Raw genomic sequence first — 22,557 nt, 5'->3', positions numbered from 1 at the left:
GGTGGTCTTACCCTGGAAGCATGCGAGGTGCTGATAGTCCTCTATTTTATTGATGGGATAAAACAGGGCTGGTCTACTTTCTTTCATTTAAAAAAATTCATAATTTGTTGCTGTTAAGTTCTAGTATAGCTCCACTGAGGTGTGAAAAAATGAAATACCTAAAATTTTGGCAAATACTGGTTTCAAGTATATTTTCCCTAAAACATTATCCTCTGTAATCTTACTATGTGCTGACTTCATTCTATATGTAGTAGACACTCTTTCAAGTATCTTGTAGAAAGGGGAACAAAAACAAAGAGCCATGTCCTAACTAAAGCCTTACTTAGAACACTGAATCTGACAGTGAGGTCTTTTTTCATAAGATCAGGGTCAGGGCAGTAAGTGCTTTTGTGGTAAAACCAGGGTTGAAAGCTTCGCATGCTTTGTTTTCTCCAGTCTGGCAAGGCAAAGCAAAGTGAAGAAATGGGCTTTTCTGACTATCCATAATGATACTTGCCGTCTTAACTTTTCAGTTCTAACCTCTCATGACTAATGTTATATCTTATTGCATTTGAACATCAATGAGACCTCAGTTAATAACTTACATAGATTCTAGTTAGTCTGGAGGTTAAGGGGTAAATATGTCCTTTTGGTGTTTTCTTTCTGGCTGACACATTAGTTTATACACTCTGCTTTAAATGAATAAATTTCTGTGCCAGCTGGGATCTTAACAAAAGAAACTGGGTAAGTATATGAATATTAAAAAAAACTATTTAGCAAAAAAGTAAAACCATGAAATTTTAAGGTATCAATTATTATTTGTTATTTTTTTCTATAAGTGAATAATTACATTTAGTGGTCACTTTGCAGTTCTTACTTTTAGAAAATAACTGGGTGCCATGGCCCTCTTGGCACAGATCTCACTGCTGTCATGGAGATGAGTTGATGAAATGAAACTGTTCTTTGTGCTAATACAAAACTAGTATATTTAACACACTGGAATAGTGACTCAGCTTTTCTGTTGCAACTGTCCATTTTTATTGGATGAGTAATTTTGTTTCACAGATGCAGCATTTAAAATCCTGAACCCTATGACTGTTCCGAGATTTTTTAGGCTGAATAGCAACAATGCCTTGATAGAGTTCTTGTTGGAGGTGAGAAGAAATCCTTTTCATTGGTGGTGGGAGGTAAACTATATTCTATACCTGTCTGGTAATTGTTATGCATATAAAAATGGGAGGAAATTGTCATCTTTTTTAGGGTACTCCTGAGATAAGAGAACATTTTCTTGACTCCAAAAAAGATGTGGACCGTCATCTGAAATTGGCCTGTGAGCAGTTTATTCAGCAGCAGACCAAGCAGTTTGTAGAGCAGCTGGAGGAGTTCATAACAAAGGTATAGACCTTAGTGCATATTTGGTAAAGTGATTTTGAATTTTTGCCTAGATTTTCTTTTCCATTAATTACTGTCTTGTGAAAACTCTGGCAGAAATCTGGCCAGGTGGGTCAATTGGTTGGAGTGTTGTCATACAACAAAAGGTTGCGCGCATAGGGGAGGCAACTGATCGATGTTTCTCACTCACATGAATGTGTGTGTGTGTGTGTGTGTGTGTGTGTGTCTCACTCTCTCTCAAATTAATACAAACATATCTTCCAGTGAGGGTTAAAAAAAAAGACAAAAACTTGCCCTGACTAGTGTGGCTTAGTGGGTTCCGTGTCATCCTGCAAACCCAAAGGTCACCAGTTTCCTAGTCAGGGCACATGCTTACATTGCAGGCCTGGCCTTCAGTTGGGGGCATTCAGGAGGCAACCAATCGGTGTTTGTCTTGTACACCGATGTTTCTCTCCCTCCATTCTCCTTTCTCTAAAAAATTAAATAAATAAAAATATCGAAAAAGTAAAAAAGCATAACAAAAAACTCTGGCAGAAAGAGATAATAAGCCCAGGTCTTAGTGATTTCATGTAAGAAATCACCTCAGTTCTTTTTTATGGGAGCTTTTTGTTTGGAACTTTTAGGCAAAAATTGCTTGTAGAGCGTTTAGTTTTTAAGAGGAATGCTAATACAGTAAAGCTAGTTGTAGCAGTCCTCTGGTCACCTGTGTTCTGTTTGCCCACATAGTGTGTATCTGCCTATGGTCTGGGACTCACTTTTCCTGGATCAGGACCTGCCTGGTCACAGCCCTGCTTATCAGGGCTATTAATTAAATTGGTGAAGTATATCCCTATTTGTTTTACATGATACTGGTATTTCTCCCTTTCACTTGTATGGATAATTAAAAATTGAAGATTTTATATCATTGCATTGGTAATCACCAGATAAATTAGTTTATACTTATCTATCTCTGCCTCCTAGCTAAAATTTATTAACTAACACCAGCAATGGAAAGTACAGATCATGGCCGTGGCTGGTGTGGCTCAGTGGACTGAGCACCAGTCTGCAAACCAAAGGGTTCCTGGTTTGATTCCCAGTCAGGCCACATGCCTGGGTTTTAAAACCAAGTCCCCAGTAGGAGGTGCGTGAGAGGCAACCAGGCACTGATGTCTCTATTCCTCACTTTCTCCCTCCCTTGCCCACTGTTTAAAACTAAATAAATAAAATCTTTAAAAAACAAGAAAAATACAGATCATAATTATTTTGACTTTCCAAACTAATCATTTAAAAAAATTTACATGTTGTTACTAAGGACTTTTCTCATAAAGATGTTTAAAAAGTCTTGAAATTAACTTTAATTTATTGAACCTCTACTGCTTGTCTAGACTTGTATTAGAAGACATTATTAAAAGATTAGACATATCTTAGGCCTTTCTCTCAAATGTACTGATTTAAGTCTTAACTGGGGAGATAAGCAAATTGTTCATTTGTAACTTGTTGCTGGGTCCAACAGTACTAATACCAGGAGCCTGTGATGAAAGTGGAATATATCAGTTTTAAAAATAATAAAATATCAGAAAAGTACAGAAATGTTATTAGATTGTATTAATTGTTTAGTGGATTTTAGCCTACTCATGTCAAATATTTAGAGTGTGCTTATATATTTTTTCCTACTACATAAATTTTAGAAGAGGGTGGTACAAATGTTTTCTCCGAGATTTTAATTTTTAAAAATGGTACAAATATGGATACTTTGTAATTTATTATTTAGTTATCATAGTTTTTACTGATGGAAAACCAGCTTGTAGATTATAGTATGTACAAGGTGGAAGAAAAGTAGGTTTACAGTTGTTCATAGGAAAAATAATATAATAATAAATAATAATACAAGAATAACCTCTGTGTTTTGTGTACTTACAACTGTAAGCCTACTTTTGCCCCACCCTGTATTTTGGGAGAGCATCCACGTTAGCATTGGTTGGACACACTGTAGCAGGCATATTTTGCAGTAACAGAGCAGCAGAGTGAAACTTCCTGTAGAAACAAGTCAATAATGAAATCTAGGATTAAAGAGTTTTTCCAGAAAAGCACAGTTTCCTTAAAAATAAACAGAATGAAAATTTACTGATATAGTTGTCCAAGCTGACCTTACATAAGTAGATAAATCTGGTAGAATGGTACAATTGTGCATTTTGGAACACTGGATGCTATGAAATTTTTTAAAATTTAGAGGCATATGTAGAAAATATGTATTCCAAGTCTGATTATATAACTGCTCTTCTATACAATTAAATATAATGAACATGCTACATGTCTCTGGTGGGCACCTATGTAGGGCTAAGCTGTTCATGCATCTCTTTTATTCTCCCCTCACTGTGGGATTGGTGAGGGAAAGGCCCTCCTCTAATTGACATTGAGAAATCAGTTGCCTCATTTTTACTTTTTCACCCCTGGTCCTTCACTACTTCTCATTGAGTTTGCAGTCAACGTATTTAGTAGAGGACTGAGCATCCCTTTTATTTATGGAGCCTAGAGTGAGCCAGAGACAAATATACATAACTGTGCCCATACTTGCACAAGCACATGTTGTAATCACTAGCGTTCATAGAGATATATGTGATCATTTAAGACACGACCCCTCAGAATTTGTGGACCAAACATTTTCACTTTTTCCTGGTGAATGTTACTTCTATTCTGATTAGAAGAGACAGAATAAAGGATAAACATTTTAAAATGATTTTTTTAAAGGTAAATCTGCAAGTACAGAATCTTGTGCTTCTTTTATTATAGTTGGCATTTTATATTGGCAACCAGTGCTTATACCTTGATAGATGATTGTAAGTAAAACAGCCTCCATAGATACAGAAAAGAAATAGTATTTCATCTTTCATTTAACATGTATGCTTGTAGATCTTAGTATTTACCATTTGGGTGTAAGTCTCATCAACAAAATATCCTTAGCTTGTTTCTAAGTTTGGACTGATTTGATAAATATATATGGGTTTGCATAGTCAAACAAACTATGAGTGTGTAGAAAAGATTCTTAGGTTGTCAGAACTCTTGTTTTGAACCTAAAGACTCAGGATTTGACTGTGATCCCCTGTATCATGTTGTGAATTGGCTCTTTTGTCTATGAAGCTCCTTCTTTGGGTTTTGTTGAAATGCTTCCTTTTCATTAATTCCCATTACATCCTTGGCACCTGGAGTAAAGTACAACTTTATTTCACAGATTGAGAACCTAAAGTTTTGCAGAATGACCTAGCATACAAGAGATAAACATTTTTACATCTTAATATGAGGTCTGTTTAGAAAGTATCCAGCCATGTAATATGAAAAATAGAGACATTTATGGAAGAAGATATAAGAAACATTGTACATAGGACAATGACACCTCAGTCCCCTTCAAAGTAGGCACTTTGGGATCTCTCACAGTTCTTCCAGCATATCTTCCACTGTTCAAAACACTGCAAAATTCTTTGTTGGAATTGCTATCAGCTGTCCCATCATATTTTTCTGTATCTCATTGAGGGTCTGAAATCTTTTCCCATTCAAGATGATTTTAGTTTTGGGAAAAGCCAAAAGTCACAGGGTGCCAAATCTGGTTCATTGGTAGAAGTTTGAATCAAGTTGTTAGCAACTGCACCACAATGTTCCTTCTACTCTGGTAGCAGAAACCATGGAACAGATTTTGCCATGACACGTTTCAAGCCAAGATCCTGTGTCAAAATCTCGGACACAGTAGTTTTTGGAATCCACAGATCAGCTTCTGGTTCTCCCACTATCAGTTGCCCATCTTCATTGATTGTGGCCTGCACATATTCAGTATTCTCAGGTGTTCTGCTTGTTGCAGGCATTCTAGAACACAGATCACTTTCAACAGATTCTCAACCATCTTTGAAGCATTTGTGCCACACTTTTATTTGTGCTGTCCTCATTGTATCATCCCTTCTGAAAGCCTTCTCAATCATCTGAATAGTTTCCATGGAGGAATGGTCAAGCTTTATGTAAAACATGATGTAGATTTGTTGCTCTACTTGCTCAGTCATATTTTTCCATGTCTAATTTTTATTCTGAAATGTAAAACTTTTCTGAATTTAAGTACACTTGACATACGATATTGTATTCATTTCAGGTTTAGAACATAGTGAGATTTCACGTTTACATACCTTACAAAGTGATCACCACAAAAAGTCCACTATCCATTTGTCACCATACAAAGTTATTGTGATACTGATATTATTAATATTCCCTATGTTGTACTTTACATCCTCATGATGTATTTATAAGTTTGTACCTCCGAATCCCCTTAGCGTTTTTGCCGTACCCCCATTGCCCAACTCTCTGTCAATTAGCAGTTTTTCTGTATGTGTGGGTCAGTTTGTTTTGTTTGTTCATTTTAGTTTTTTAGATTCCACCCCTCAGTGAAAGACAGTTTTCTGTCTTTTACTCCCATTCCAGCCCACTCCCCTAAGTGCTCCCCACCTCCCTCCCATTTCCACCCCTATTAGTTGTTGTCCATGTGTCCTTTATACTAATTCCTATAAATCCCTTTTTCCCCAGAAATTCCTTCCCCTCTCCCCTCTGGTCACTGTCTGCTTATTCTCTATTTCAGTGTCTTTGGTTAGATTTTGCTTGCTTGTTTGTTTTGTTGTTTAGCTTCCTGTTAAAGGCGAGATCATATGGTATTTGTGTTTTACCACCTGGCTTATTTCACTCAGCATAATGCTTTCCAGTTCCATCCATGCTGTTGCAAAGGGTAGGAGCTCCTTCTTTCTTTCTGCTGCATAGAATTCCATTATGTATATGTGCCATAGTTTTGGGATCCATACATTTACTGATGAGCACATAGGAGGCTGCTTCCAACTCTTGGCTATTGTAAATTGTGCTGCTATAAACATTAGGGTACATAGGTTCTTTTGGATTGGTATTTCAGGATATAATCGTAGCAGTGGAATTGCTGGGTCAAAAGGCAGGTCCATTTTTAGTTTTCTTAGAAAATTCCGTACTGTTTTCCATAGTGGTTGTAGCAGTCTGCAATCCCACCTACAGTGGATTAGGATCCCCTTTTCTCCACAACCTCTCCAACACTTGTTGTTTGTTGCTTTGTTTATGATGGCCATTCTGACTGGTGTAAAGCCGTATCTCATTGTGGTTTTAATTTGCATCTCTCTGATAGCTAGCAATATTAAACATCTTTTCATGTGTCTCTGAATCTTCTGTATGTCCTCCTTGGAGAAGTCCTTTGCCCACTTTTTAATTGGGTTGCTTATCTTCTTAGAGTGGCGTCATGTAAGTTCTTTGTTTATTTTGGAGATTAAACCTTGTCTGAGGTATCATTGGCAAATATGTTTTCCCATATAGTTGGTTCTCTTTTTATTGTAATACACTTTTCTTTAGCCATGCACAAACTTTTGATTTTTAAAAATATTTTTTAAATTTATTTTTAGTGGAAGGGGAAGAGAAGGAGAAAGAGTGGGAGAGAAAAATCAGTATGTGGTTGCCTCTCATGTGTCCCCTACTAGGGAACTGGCCAGCAACCCAGGCATGTGGCCTGACTGGGGATCGAACCAGCAACCCTTTGCTTCACAGGCCCACGCTTAATCCACTGAGCTACACTAGCCAGGGCCAAGCTTTTAATTTTGATGAGATACCATTTGTTTATTCTTTCCAGTATGTCCCTTGCTATAGGGGACATATCAGTAAAAATGTTGCTGCGTGAAATATCTGAGATTTTCCTGCCAGTGTTCTTCTCTAGGACTTTAATGGTGTCACAGTTTATATTTAAGTCTTTTATCCACCTTGAATTTATTTTGGCGTATGGTCTAAGTTGGTGCTTGAGTTTCATTTTTTTGCATGTAGTTGTCCAGTTCTCCCAACATCATTTTGTTGAAAGGGCTATTTTTAGTCCATTTTATGTTGCTGCCCCCTTTGTCGAATATTAATTGACTGTAGAGATTTGGGTTTATTTCTGAGCTCTCTGTCTGTTCCATTGGTCTATGTGACTGTTTTTATGCCAGTACCAGACTGTTTTGATTACAGTAGCCTTGCAATACAGTTTGGTATCAGATATTGTGATCCCTCCTACTTTGCTCTTCTTTCTCAAAATTGCAGCTGCTATTCAGGGTCGTTTATGGTTCCACATAAATTTTTGAAGTGTTCATTCTATGTCTTTGAAGTATGCCATTGGTACTTTAATAGGTATTGCATTGAATCTGTAAATTGCTTTGGGTAGTATGGACATTTTGATGATGTTAATTCTTCCAATCTATGAACACAGTATATGTTTCCATTTGTTTGTGTCTTTCTTGATTTCTTTCTTCAGTGTTGTGTAATTTTCAGCATAGAAGTCTTTTACCTCCTTGGTTAGGTTTATTCCCAGATATTTTATTTTTGTTTTTGCTATATCGAATGGGATTTTTTTTCTTGATTTCTGCTTCTGCTGTTTCATTGTTGGTATACAAAAATGCCTTTGATTTCTGGATATTGACTTTGTATCTTGCTGTTTTGCAAAATTCAGTTCTTAGGTCAAGCAGTTTTTGGGTAGAGTCTATAGGATTTTCATGTACACTATCATGTCATCTGCAGTGACAGTTTTCTTTCCTCCTTTCTGATTTGTATGCTTTTATTTACTTTTTTTCTCTGATCGCTGTCACTAAAACTTCCAATACTATATTGAATAGAAATGGTGAAAGTGGACAAACTTGTCTTGTTCCTGATCTTAGTGGAAAGGATTTTAGTTTTTGCCCATTGATTATGATGTTGGCTGTAGGTCTTTCATATATGGCCTTTATTATATTGAGGAATGCTCCCTCTAGTCCCACTTTCCTGAGTGCTTTTTATCATAAATGGGTGTTGTACCTTATCAAAAGCTTCTTCTGCATCTGTTGTTATGATCATGTGGTTTTTGTCTTTGCTTTTGTTTATGCGATGTATTACATTTACTGCTTTGCGAATATTGAGCCATCCTTGCATCCCTGGAATGAATCGCACTTGGTCATGGTGTATGATCTTCTTGATGTATTGTTGGATGCGATTTGCCAATATTTTGTTGAGGCTTTTAGTGTCTATGTTCATCAGCAATATTGGCCCGGAGTTTTCTTTCTTAGTCGTGTCTTTATCTGGTTTTGGATTAGGATGATGCTGGCTTCATAAAAAGAGTTTGTGAATCTTCTATCATTTTGGATTTTTTGGAATAGTCTGTGAAGAATAGGGATTAGCTCTTCCTTAAATGATTTGTACAGTTCTCCTGTGAAACCCTTTGGTCCAGGGCTTTTGTGTGTTGGGAGATTTTTGATTACTGCTTCAATTTCATCTGCTGTCATTGGTCTGTTCAAGTTTTCTGCTTATTCTTCATTGAGTTTTGGAAGATTATATTCTTCTAGAAATTTGTCCATTTCACCTAGGTTTTCAGATTTCTTGGCATACAGTTCTTCATAGTAATTTCTTACTATCCTTTGTATTTCTGTGGTGTCGGTTGTAATCTCTCCTCTTTCATTTCTGATTGTGTTTATTTGGGTCCTCTCTCTTCTTTTCTTGATGAGCCTGCCTAAAAGGCTTGTCTATTTTGTTTATCTTTTAAAAAAACCAGCTCCTGGATTCATTGATCCTTAGAATTGTGCTTTTAGTCACTATGTCATTTAATTCTGCTCTGATCTTGATTATTTCCTTCCTTCTACTTGCTCTGGGCTGTCTTTGTTGTTGTTCTTGGAGTGCTTGTAGGTGTGTAGGGTTAGGTTGTTTGTTTGAAATGTTTCTAATTTTTTTAAATAGGTCTGCATTGCTATCAACTTGCCTTTCAGGACTGCCTTTGCTGTTCCCGTAAGTTTTGGGTTGTCATGAGTTCATTTTCATTTGTTCCGAGAAACTTTTTGATTTCTTCCCTAATTTCATTCTAGACCCATTCGTTGTTTAATAGCATGCTATTCAGTCTCCATGATTTTGAGTTTTTTGTGTTTTTTCCCTTGGGGTTGGTTTCCAGTTTCAGACCCTTGTGGTCAGAGAAAATGTTTGGGCTGATTTCAGTTTTCTTGAATTTGTTGAGGCTTCTTTTGTGTTCTATCATGTGGTCTATCATTGAAAATATTCCATGTACATTTGAAAAGAATGTGTATTTAGCTTCTTTGGGATGAAGGGCTCTCTATATATCAGTTAAGTCCATTTCATTTAGGGCATTGTTCAATGCCACAATATCTTTGTTGATATTTTGTTTGGAAGATCTGTCCATTTTTGACAGTGGGGTGTTAAAATCCTCTACTATAATTGTGTTTCTGTCAGTAGTTTTCTTGAAGTCATTTAAGGTGTTCTTTGTATATTTGGGTGCTTTTGTGTTTGTTGTGTATATGCTTACAATGTTTATGTCTTCTTGGTGGATTCTAACCTTGAGTATTAAGAAGTGACCTTCTGGGCCTCTCTTTATGGCCCTATTTTTGAAGACTATTTTGTCTGATATGAGTATTGCCACCCCAGCTTTTTTTCCCTTGTTGTTTGCTTGGAAAATTTGTTTCCAGCCCTTCACTTTTAGTCTGTGTAGGTCTTTTGTCCTGAGGTGGGTCTCTTGTAGGCAGCATATGTGTGGGTCATGCTTTGTTATCCATTCAGCTATTGTATGTCTTTTGATTGGAGCATTTCATTCATTTACATTTGAGGCTATTATTGATAGGTACTTATTTATTGCCATTTTTATACCTGTGTTCCTCTGTGTCTGTCTCTTTTTTTTCCTTTCCTTAAAGGAGTCCTTTTTTGCAGATCTGTATTTCTTGCAGAGCTGGTTTGGTGGAGGTGTATTCTCTTAGACTTCTTTTGTCTTGGAAGCTTTTTATTTGGCTTTCTATCTTGATTGAGAGCTTTGCTGGGTAAAGTAGCCTTGGTTGCATTCCGCTGGTTCTCATTACTTGGAATGTTTCTTGCCATTCTCTTCTAGCTTGGAGTGTTTCCATTGAGAAGTCAGCAGCTAACCTTATCAGTGCTCCTTTGCTTGTTACTTCCTTTTTCTCCCTTGCTGCCTTTAAGATTCTCTCTTTGTCTTGCTATTTTGCCATTTTAATGATGATGTGTCTTGAAGTGGGCCTCTTTGGGTTCCTCTTGATTGGGACTCTCTGTGTTTCCTGGATTTGTGTTTTTTCTCTTATCAAATTAGGGAAGTTTTCCATCATTACTTTTTGAAATAGACTTTCTATCCTTTGTTCTTCTTCTTCTCCTTCTTGTATCCCTATTATTTGGATATTATTACATTTCATATTGTCTTGCATTTCTCTTAATCCCTCTTCATTCTTTCTGAGCCTCTTTTCCTTTTCTTGCTCTTTCTGGGAGTTTTTTTCTACTTTGTCCTCTAACTCTCTGATCCAATCTTCTGATTTATTGTTCCTACTTTTGTTTCCTTCCACTGTGTTCTTTAGTTCAGAAATTTTATTTTTCATTTCCTCTTGGATCTTGCTGATAATTTCTATTTCCTGTTTCATATTGATATAGTTTGCAGTGAGTGCGTTGTAATTCCTCTGTAGTTTCTGGTAGCTCATTGTGAGCTCTTTGAACTTCCTAATAACCAGTGCTTTGAATTCAATATCTGATAGCAGACTTGCCTCTATTTCATCTAGCATTCTTTCAGAGGCTTGTTCCTTTCCTTTCATTTGGGGATTTTTTCTTCGTGTTCCCATTGTTTGTGAGACTCTTCTTGGTAGCTTCAGCTGCTGAAATTGATTCGTTCTGGCTTCCTGGATTTATGGTGTGAACTCCTGTAGTAGAATACCTGTGAGATTCAGTGATGTAGTCTCCTTGATCTCCCCAGCTCACTGGTCTTGGGCTATCCTTTACGTTGGCTCTCAGTTTGTCTTTGGGTTTTGGTTGTTTTGGGGTCTTTTGTGGGTCCTTCCCACCAGCTGGTGAGCTGACGGTCCCTTGTCGACCACCCATTTTAATTTGTTTTGCTGCTGAGGCCAGGTTGTGTTGAAGCTAGTTCTTTCTTTCAAATCCTCAAGGTTTTGAGGATTCTGTTTTGCTCTTGTTCAGTTGTTTGCACTGGGTAGTTTCTCCACTGTTTAGTTGTATTTCCAGATAGGTCTTGGATTGAGGTTTGTGTGGTTTCTACTGTCTTTCACCTTCTTCTGTTACCTGTTGGTGGTTCTTTTGTTGTTGGTTTTCCTCTTCCAGTGGGTATCCTGGTGTTCACTGCTTCCAACTACTCTTTTTGTTTTTGTGATCAGTTAGAGGGGAAGGCAAAATGGTTTATGACAGCAGAAAAGTATTCTATGATGTTTACAGTAGCAGCCGGTAGAGAAGAGATAGGAGATCCTTTGGCTTTGTATAGTGATAACTGTAATCTTTATCCCTACTAGCCATTTTTTAGAAAGGATGGAAATGAGGTAAGACTGATGTTGAGGAGGGAATGTTTGTGAATTGGATCTAGAAAGCAGTGAAGGTGTGGGAGGTCAGATTCTGAGGTAAGATGAGAATAAAAGATGGTAAAAAGGTGTAGTGGGAGAGAGAATAGAGTTAACCACTATAGTACTATATTTCAGGAAACTGTGATATGGGCTAAGATCCAGGAGGGGTGTTGTGTAGCATTTACAGTGGTATGGAACAGCTATTTATTTACAATAATATGAGAGCAACGATCATATGAGGGAATCTATGAGATACCAAGAATAGGGAGTATTGGACCTTCAATAGTGTGCTAATGAAGCACAGGTCAAGTGAGGGACAGTAAATTAGCAATGCGCTATGAATGAGTGGACAGGGGAAACCTGTCATATGATACCATATAACCAGCCAAGGCAGAGAAGAGTATACCGAAAGAGGAGGAATACAAAGATACTATTAAAACAAAAGATGTAAGAATAATGAAAAAAATAATACTAATATGCAGTAACTTGTAGTTTCTCTGCTATAGAAAAGTGAAATTTGTCTCTCTGTCTCTACTGTTGGGATGCCCCTCTTTGGGTCCAACTCTGGTCTTCTCGCTGTTCCAAGTTTTTTGTGTCACTTGTAGGGTGGGGGAAAGGCAGCAGAAGGGAGGAAAAAGTGGTAAGTTTGGAAAGAAAGGAAGAAGGTATAAAACAAGAAGGAAAGAGGGAAAAGGTATTGAAAGATAAAACAATAATAAAGTTAAAAAATAAAAGATTACTTAAATAAAAAACCAAAAACCAAAAAACACCTTTTGTTGGTTTCCAATTGGCCAAACAGGCTGAGGGGCAATTGGTGTGGCCTTTCTGCCTTCTAAGTGTACTCAGCCAGTGTCACAAGTAGTCTCCCACGATCCAGACTGGTGCCTCTCCTCAGCACCCCACCCAGGGACTCCATGTCCTCTTCTGAGCACTCTTTCCCTGGGAGTCACCATGGTGGGCTGGGGTGCGGGCGTGTGGGCCTGGCCAGGCTTTTCTGATCCTGTAGGCTTGGGTGCGAACCTTTCCCAGTTCTGTGGGGCAATGCACGGCCTTCTGTCCAAACTTGGGATCTGTGCCAGGCTGCGTAGATAGTAGGCAGTTTACTTTTAAAGAAATTTCTTCCAGTAAATCCTGCTGCACAGCTCAGCCCAATTCTCCAGCCAGACCGGTCACACTCGGGGTCAGAGCGACTCTCAGTTCTCCCAAGTCGGCAACCACAGACTCCATGGGTGATCAAGGCCCTCGTGTTTGCCTCCTCGTTCGTGCCCATTTCTCTCTCTGACACTTAAAGCAAATAGATTTCTCCTGGTGTTTTTCAAATCGTGCCTGGCTGGGTAGGGAAGGAGCTCATCCGGCTCTCTCCCAAGGACCCTGCTGCTGGCCCTCGGCTCCCAAAGAGTCCACACTAGCAGACCTGGCCTGGGTCCCTGGTGTGTGGCACTCATGGTCTTTCAGTGTCCGCTACAATTTCTGGACCCCTATTTTCCTGTATGCTGGGGCACTGTTGGCTATTTGCTCTGTTCCTCTGTAGATCAGCCAGGTTTTTCTCCCATGTGTGGGGGAAGTGGAATCCTCTACTCATCCACGTCTTTATCCATTCATCTAGTGATGAACACCTGGGTTGCTTCAATAACTTGGCTATTGTAAATAATGCTGCAGTTAACGTAGAGGTGCATATATCTTTTTGAATCGTTCCACTTCTGGGGGCTTATCTGGGGGCATATATCTTTTTGAATCGTTCCACTTCTGGGGGCTTATCTGAAGAAAACACTTCCTGGATCCTTCTTTGTCTCTCATTATATAGCCTTTGTTTTAAAGTTTTTTGTCTGATATAAGTATTGCTATCCCAGTTTCTCTTTTTTTCATTTTCATTTGCATGAAATATTTTGTCCGTGTATTTATTTGCATCCTCTGTGGGTCTTTCAATCTGGAGTCTCATGTAGTCAGTGTATGTAGGGGTCGTTTTTTTTAAAACCCTTTAGTTGTCCTGTTTTTGGAATGGATCACTTAGTCAACTTCAGTTGAAGTAATTATTGATAGGTATGTGCTTATTGCCATTTTAAGTGTTTTCATACTACATTAAAAGTGGTTGGCTTACTATCTTTACTGTATCTTTGCCTTTACCAGTGACATATTTTTCATCTTATTTCTAGTTTTGGCCCTTTCTACTTAAAGAATTCCCGTTAACATTTCTTATAATGCTGGTTTAGTGGTGATGAACCCCTTTAACTGAACCCCTTTTCTGATCAAGATCAGAAAATCTTGACCTCTTCTTCAATTGTGAATGATAACCTTGCTGGGTAGAGTATTCTTCATTGTAAGATTTTTTCTTTCATGATGTCTAATATATCATGCCACTCCCTTCTGGCCTGCAAAATTTCTGTTGAAAAGTTAGCTGACAGTCTTATGGGAATACCCTAGTTCTTTTGCTGCTTTTAAGATTCTCTTTTTATCTTTAACTTTCAACAACTTAATTATAATGTGACTTGGTGTGGGTCTCATTGGGTTCATCTTGTTTAGGACTCTGTGCTTCTTGGACTTGGATGTCTGCAAGTCAGGTCAGGAAGGTTTTCAGCCATTATTTCTTCAAATAGGTTTTCTGTCTATTTCTCTCTCTTCTCCTTCTGGGACCCCTATGATTCTAATGTTAGTACGATTGATGTTGTTCCCATAAGGGACCTTATGCTATCTTTATTCTTTTTAATTATTTTTTCTTTTTGATCTTCCAGTTGGGTGACTTCCACTATCCTGTTTTCCTGATTACTTATCTAGTAGACAACTTGCCTCATTTAGTTCTTTTTCTGGGGTTTTGTCCTTTTTTTTTAATTTGGAAAATATTCTTTTCTATCCTCATCTTGCTTGTTTTTATCTTTGTATTGTATTAAGTAGGTAAGCTAAATCTCTTGGTCTTGAAATAGTGGCCTTATTTTCCTGTGGGACCCTTATTTCTATGTCCCCCTTGTCACCAGAGCCAGGAGGTCTAGAGGGTAGACTAGTGTAGCCTCCTGTTATGGCTGGGCCATAACTTCTATGGACACACCAGCAGGCGAGGCTAGTATCTGGCCTGCTAGCTGTGAGGCCTGGCTACAACTGTTGCAGGCTCACTGAAGTGCAGGGCAAGGTTTTGATGTGGCTAGCTGCAAAGCTCACCCTCACTGTTACAGACATAGTGCTGGTGCTGAGTGATGCCACCCACCGGGTGTGACAGGGCAAGAGGTGCTTTGGAGGGGTGCTACTATGGGTAGGTCCTCAGGGAAAGGTCCGCCAGGGTGAGGCGAACAGTGTTAGCAAGGTTAATGGATGATGTCAGACCAGCCAGGTTAAAGGAAGGGGGAAAACAGTACCCACCAGCACCTGTGGCACGAGCAAGTTCCAACAGATCCCTGTCCCTCCAGCACACATCCTAAAATTAGTAAATGCATCACCTTCATGTATGACCTAGCTGCTTTTCAAACTATTCCCTCTGTGCCAGAACTCAGAAAGAGAGCAACCTGGGTTTCCTAGACCCTTTGGCTCTCCCAGATTTAAGCCTTGGTGGTTTTCTAAGACAGATGTTGTGAGGGCTCTACTTTCTGGTTCAGGTCTACCAGGTAGAGTTCAGGCCGTTTGCTTTTCAGGGATGACCTCTGCGGGTACAATAACCGTCCCACTCGTGAGTCACTACATGAGGAGTAAGGAGTGAGGTAGGTGCCTACTAGGCTTTGTCTCTGCTCCTCCTACCCTTTTCAATGTGGCTTTTACTTTATATCTGTAGTTGTAGAAAATCTGTTTTGCTAGTCTTCAGCTGGTTCTCAGAGATAGTCGCTCTATATGTAGTTGTAGTTTTTGTGTTAGGGAGAGGAGGTGAGTTTTGGATCTTCCTACTTTGCCATCTTAAACTTGAAGCCAGGGGCCTCACTCTTGAATGCCAATTTAGCTTGTCCATGAAAACTTGTTCCGCATGGTTGGTGCACTGCCCCTGTAAGAAATGTGGCTCAGAACAGGATCGCCTGAGGCACTGTCTCCACTCCAGTGAGTGCGTCTTGCCCTCTTAATCACTTTGGATGTGATAGCTACACAGTACACATGCTCACTCAACAGTGTCTACTACCCCCACTGACTAGGACAGTGAGGTCATCATTGTTCACACATGTGCATTCTAGTCTACTCTCCTTGGCTGCCAGGTTACATTGATGTTGCTTAAACTGTTCTTGTTATGTGAACAATGGCTGGAATCTTTCTGGACAGACTTTTTATGTCTGGTGTAAACATCCTGATTTGGGGGTAAAATTCGTGAAATTTCTTGAGAAAAGTAGAGTAAGTTCTAGAAGAACATGCATGCTCTATTGCCTCATTTCCTACTCCTTGGAAAATAATCTTTTCTCTAAGTATTTGGCCCTAGGAATGTAATATTGTTCTAAGTGTTGGGGGTAGAGGTTCATACAAAAACATTTGGGTCAGATATTTTTTTCTCAAACTCCCAGACTATTGGTACTTTTTTATTTTTATTTTTTTTTGAATTGGTGAATTTTATTGAGAGTTGTGTACCAGAGCAGGCATAGAAAAGGCCCCAATCAAAGTAATAAAAAAAAAATCCACTGTCACTGACCTGCTGTTTATTCTGCTTCTCAGCCCCTTTTACTCTTTATTTTTCCCACTCCAGTTTTCTTTTTATTTATTTACTTATTTATTTTATTTAATTCTTATTGTTGGTACTTTTTTAATGTTCCAGAATTTCATCATATCGAATATTGCTTAAAAGAAACTAAGTAGGATTCAGACTGGTTGTGGGTGTTTTAGAAACCAGTTTATACTAAAAACACAGATTTGTGTTTAGCAATACTAACTTTTCAAGCAATTTGCTGGAGTATTGCAAGTTTATTCTTAATATTCCTTCTGAAGTATTTTTAATTTCCTCAGCAAGACTATAAATTAAAATGTTTTCCTTGGTGTGGTGTGTTCAATAAAATTTGACCTATAAACTTAATTTCTGTTCTCAAGGAGTTATAACCTAATGGGAAATCAGGATAGAAAATATGTAAGACATTAAGATGTCTACAGCAGTGCCATTGTGAGATAACAGGTCTGTGTTTAAAAAAAAAACAAGACCCTATAGGGTTTTTTTTTTAAAGATAGGGCTAATTGGGGAAAACTTTTCAAGAAAATATTCCTTGAGGTTTAATGTAAAGATAAATACATTAAATAGTAAATAGAGATGACTATACGCATTTGTATTTGTTTTTAATATACAAATAACTTACAAAGTCATTATGAAATTGGTTAAATTCTGGAATAATCAGTGCAATAACAGGCTGCCATTACTGTTAAAAGAAAGCTGTTGGATACAGAAAAATGTCTAGAATTTATATTTAAATGGGAAAATTTTCAGAGCACTGTGTTTCTGTTTTGTAAGTGTAGACAGATCAGTATGTTTATATATTTATGTTTGAAATTTTTTTTGAGCAGTGCTAAAAACTCAGTGACTTGCTTATTACTATTTCAGTCAGAGGGGTCCAGAGCTCAGCTTTCCTGGCTCAAAATGCTCTTATTCTTCTGTTATACCCCTGACCGTCCAAGCCCTTCTTAAAAGTTTGTCTCAAGATGACTGCAAATGGTACTGCTCCTATGGAAAACAGTGTGGTGATTCCTTAAAAAACTAAAAATGGGTATACACATGACCCAGCAATTCCACTTCTGGGTATTTATCCAAAGAAAATGAAAACACTAATTTAAAAAGATATGTGTACTCCTATGTTCATTGCACCATTATTTACAATAGCCAAGATATGGAAGCAACATAGGTGTCCATTGATAGATGATGAATGGATGAAGAATAAAGAAAATGTGGTATGTATTTACAATGGAATATTACACAGCAGTTTAAAAAAGAATGAAATCTTGCCATTTGCAACAACAAGGATGGGTTTTTGAGTTTGAGAGAAAATATCTGACCCAAATGTTTTCATATGAACCCCTATACCAGCACTAAACAGAATCATGTTTTTCTCTTAGCATTGTCTAATCTGTAATCATATGTAGATTTTTTGAGGTAGTCAACTGCATAGTTTATATGCATATCATCCTACTTTAGCCTTTTCAGAGGCAAACTCAGGAGACCACAAGTAGCCACTATACGACCTTTCCAAGATTACATGGTCATAATGATCTAACAGTCAAATCTGAAATAGCAACCCAAACCAAGACCAAGCTGGGCTGTGGCTTTTAAAATCACATCTCAAAATGAAAAGTAAAGACATGATGAAAAAAATGAGTAATAGTAGGAAAGGGGTGATTTTATATTTAAGGCAGTATGAGCAAAGGAATTAGGAACTTGGTAGAAGTAGAGAGAAGGCTGGAGAGCTCTGAGCTAACATTTATATGCTGTCTGTTTGTATCCTCTGCCTAAATAGTTGTGCCATTTATGAGAAATCTAAAGAGTTGGTGCTCACATTTTTCTAATGAGATTATCTAATGTCATGGTCATGGCCTGGACCTTGGCATCTAACAGGCTATTTTTAAAAAATGTTTTATGCAGTTTCTGCCCTTCACCCTTCCCAGCTACACCTTAGCCCCACCATAATTTGCCATCTTAAGAACATCGTCTTGTCCAAGAAGCTAACTACCTTTTTTTGGTTTTGCTTCTCTATACTGGTGCTGAGGAATGAAAAGAGAGATGAAGAGAGGGTGGGCATCCAACTCTGTACCTGTAACACTAATTGGTTAAGTGTGCCTTTCGATGCCATTTGAAAATCTTTTTCTTTTAAATAATACTTTCTCTGCCTGTGGTGTAATAGAGAAAGGACCCTCTTGGTATATAAGGAGATTTTGTCCAGCTCTTGACATTTTTCTGACAACATACGATAATCATTTAATATTAACATAACAGTCCAGTTAAAAGAGAGGCTTGTTTTGTGTTAACATTTTTCTGCATCCTCATTTTTGTCTCAGAGTTTTGGGTTGGATGTCCCAGGACATCATTCTGTTTTTTTTCAAGACAATATATGCCTTGAAGTCACAAAAGAAGTTTTACTAAAATATTTTATTAGTTGTAAAGGACGGTGAGATATGATGTACTTTCTTTTAGTGTTGTATGATTATCATTATGTTTTAATAGGTTCAAATGGTGGTATATATCTTGAGAAAAGTACTGGTTTAATATGTCATCAGTGAAATGAAACTTCTTGTCTCTTCTACTAGGTTTCAGCATTAAAAACAATGGCCAGCCAGGGAGGACCCAAGTACAGTCTCTCACAGCAGCCTTGGGCACAACCAGGTATTTACATTTTACTACTTGGAATTTCTTTTATTAGGATATTGATTAATTTCCATTTACATATTCCTTGCTCTGACAGGTTGTAATTGGTTTCCTGCTCTTAACTGTGTTTGGGGTTGGCACAAGATGCAGTTTGGAGCTGGCAGGTCTTTATTGGCCAACACTACGTGCATTTCAACAAGCATTTCAAGAACAGAAGCATTTAAAAAATACACACAAACACAGTTAAAATGTGGCTTAGATGGAAACACGTTCAGGCTGCTGGTTTCTGTATACCTGCTTTTCACTGTTACATAGCTTTGATACATACTGTATATGAAAGTATTTGTATCATATAAAGAGAATGCTACTATTTTCAAGTATTATATAAAGGGATATTGTACATTATTTGTTCCTCATTTTATGTAAATTACACCCTCTGTTTAATGTTTTAGAGTGTTTGAAAAAAGTTATAAAAACCGTGGTGTCAGTTGGGAGTGGGCAGGCAGTATTATTGTCTCATTGGCAGATATGCGTAAGATGTTCCCAGTCTTGCTCTTTCCTAAGTGTATGTTTTTTGTGTGCTAAAAGGTTTTTATTTAAAAATTTTTGTTTATTTTTAGAGAGAGGGGAAGGGAGGGAGAAAGAGAGAGAAAGACATCGAAGTGTGAGTTATGAATCAGTCAGTTGTGTCTTGCATGCCCCCAACTGGGGACCTAGCCTGAAACCCAGGAATGTGCCCTGACTGGAAATTGAACTGGCAACCCTGTGGTGCTCAGTCAGCACTCAATCCACTGAGCTATTTCAGCCAAGGCAAAAGTTGTTTTTTTGTCTTTAGCATTAGACATTAGGCCTTTAAAATCATGACTAAGTCTGTGTATTATTTAGGTATGTTTTGTGACATTTTAAGTTGCCATTAAACCAGAATAAATAGTTTTGTCAGATTGGTATTTTTGGCCTTCTCCTGACTCATATTGTAGTGATTCTCTGAAATTAAAAAGGGCAAAATGGTGAAAAGAATCAGTGTTTTAATTTAGTGTGAGTAAGCTGTGTTCAAGTTGGTAGGGAAGCTTTTTGCTGATAGTGAGGGAGATCCAAAGGATGATTCTGGCTTAGCATCAGTAAAGAATTAACTGTTGACATGCATGTAATCTGGAATTAAGTTTCTAATGTGATTGGTTTTCCATATAAAAGAATGTTATATCTGTCAGGTATTTCTTTTGGGAAAAGAATTGATGGCATTCTAAAATTTTTAGTGATTATGTAACACCTCATGTTAATTTGAAGTTGAATTAGAACCAAGAAGTTGAAAGAGTAGCTCTGTATCTCTTAGGAAAATTTGTAAATGTAGAGAATTATCAGTTGTATTTAAAAGGAAGGCAGGATTTTATTTCAAAAATTTGTCATGTGAACTTTGTTGATGTCAATATAGGTTTGCATTGATTTGCTTTATTGGAAATAATTTTGTGACATGCATGCTTTAGGCCTTTTGTTTACTGTATGAGTTTGGAATCTTTGCCACCTTACTAAAGGACAGAGAACATACTTGTTGCTGTAGTACATTCTGTCAGAATACAGGAAACCAGATTCTTTTACTGACAGTGGCTTGGTGATGATCACCTCATTTGACCCCTCAAAGTCAGGAGCAGACTTTATGTTCATAATTCAGCGTGGTTCGGATTCAGAAAAGAATTCTAATCATCTTTGGATTAATTGGGCCTTGGGCTCAACATTTTTTTTTTTAAGATTTCTATTTATTTATTTATCTTTAGAGGGGAAGGGGAGAGGGAGAGAAACATCAATGTATGGTTGCCTTTTGTGCGTCCCCTGCTGGGAGTTGGCCTGCAGCGAACCGGCCTGCAACCCATGCATGTGCCCTGACTGGGAATCGAACCCCGATCCTCTGGTTCGCCGGCCTGTGCTCAATCCACTGAGCTATACCAGCCAGGGCCTGGGCTCAACATTTTAGTTGTATAGAGCTTATTTAGAAATAGGAGCTGATTTTATTTTGAATGTTATATAAATGAAACTCTTGGGTGTAATGTTTCTTAAAATAGATAGTAACCAACAAATAGGCATGGGCATATTTATATTTAGTACAGCTAAGCCCAGGGCCTTGATGCATAGTGGCCCTTTGGAAAGATCCTCTTTCACTTCAAATAGAAGCTATCATCTTTTCAAGTGGAACCCTAATAGAACACCCAGTGTTGGGTGGGTTGTGCTCATAAGCATTACTAAAATTGTTGTTAGTAAAGATGAAAGGAAACTAACAAAAGGACAAATTGAAATAGGGCTTGCTGTTTTCTTACTTAACTCATTTTTTTTTTTGTAACTGAGAAGATCATGGTGAATAAAATTATGGCACTTCATTTTACCTACTTGTATTTTCTGCTTGGTTGGGGCTGTGGAGCTGCTTTTTCTTGATCTGTAATACAGCAGACCCACAACTTGTCCCTGGCGGGGTGGCTCAGTTGGTTGGAGCGTTGTTCCATGTGACCAAAAGGTTGCAGGTTCGATTCCTGGCCAGGACACAGACATAGGCTGCAAGTTCAATCCCTGATCAGGGTGCATCCAGGAGGCAACCAATTGATGTTTCTCTCTCATATCAATGGTTCTCTCTCTTTCTCTTTCCCTCTTCCTCTCTTTCTCTAAAAATCAATGAACATATTCTTGGGTGAGCACTTAAAAGAAGAAGAAGCCCCCATGTAATATTAGAGAGATTTCTGGGCTTTTGAGGTGAGAACATCAAAAACAATTGAGAGACTTATCTTGGGCCTCTAGAAACCCAGGGTTACTGGTTCATGCAGATTTGATCAGGTTTCTGGGGGTTATTTCATGATAAACTCACAGGAGATTGAGTTAAAATTTGGATGCCATTTTGTTATTTTACTCTGGGAAATATGTCTTTTCAGGAATGAGAGGAGATAGCAGTCCTCTTTACCCACAGGGGATATAGTGCAAGACTCCCAGCCCCAGCCCAGTAGATGCCTGAAACCAAGGATGGTACTAAACCCTTAAATACTATGCTTTTTCCTACACATACATGCACTTATGGCTTCTCTTTGGTATATCTGAATTGCCAGCATCACTGCTCACATGCTTTCAGGCCATTATTAGATAAAATAAAGATTACTTGAATGTGAGCATTGTAATACTGCAGTAGTCAAACTGATAATTGGGATGACTACTAAATAACTAACAAGTGAATACAGTGGACGAAGGGATGGTTCATTTCCTGGCTACGATGGTGAGAGTTTATCACACAAAATGGTGTGCAATTTAAAAGTTATGAATTATTTATATCTGGAATCTTTCATTTAATATTTTTGGACTGAGGTTGAATAGGGGTAGCTAAAACTGTGGAAAAGGAAACCTTGGATAAGGGAAGATTAGTGTACTTTTTTTTTACTGGCCTCCGCACATACCTTTAGGTGATCAAGGGCTCTGAAAACTGTCTTAGTGATCCTTGAAGTGTGTTAGTGATGATAGAACCTATAGAATTAATTGTCTTAAAGGCACTTTCATGCATTTTATGAAAAATAAGCAATTTATGTATTATTTGTTCTTTCTTCTTGAGAGCATTGGCACTGTCTTACC

The 22,557-nt window shown here is 38.0% G+C and overlaps 1 protein-coding gene across 1 annotated transcript in view; it reads left to right on the top strand.

The window, feature by feature from the left end:
• The window catches only part of COG3 (component of oligomeric golgi complex 3), a 90,279-nt gene that overhangs the window by 52,740 nt on the left and 14,982 nt on the right, over positions 1-22,557 (top strand). Inside the window, exons 18-20 of the mRNA XM_037041736.1 lie at positions 1,045-1,133; positions 1,240-1,374; positions 18,906-18,981. Coding sequence (XP_036897631.1) covers positions 1,045-1,133; positions 1,240-1,374; positions 18,906-18,981 — 300 coding nt within the window. The remainder of the gene's footprint in view (positions 1-1,044; positions 1,134-1,239; positions 1,375-18,905; positions 18,982-22,557) is intronic.

Source organism: Sturnira hondurensis, unplaced genomic scaffold (assembly GCF_014824575.4).
Source record: "Sturnira hondurensis isolate 20B ecotype Veracruz unplaced genomic scaffold, ASM1482457v3 Scaffold0000549, whole genome shotgun sequence".
Lineage (NCBI taxonomy): Eukaryota > Metazoa > Chordata > Mammalia > Chiroptera > Phyllostomidae > Sturnira > Sturnira hondurensis.
The sequence above is the reverse complement of the archived record's forward strand: the minus strand, read 5'-3'. Positions and strand labels throughout refer to the sequence as shown.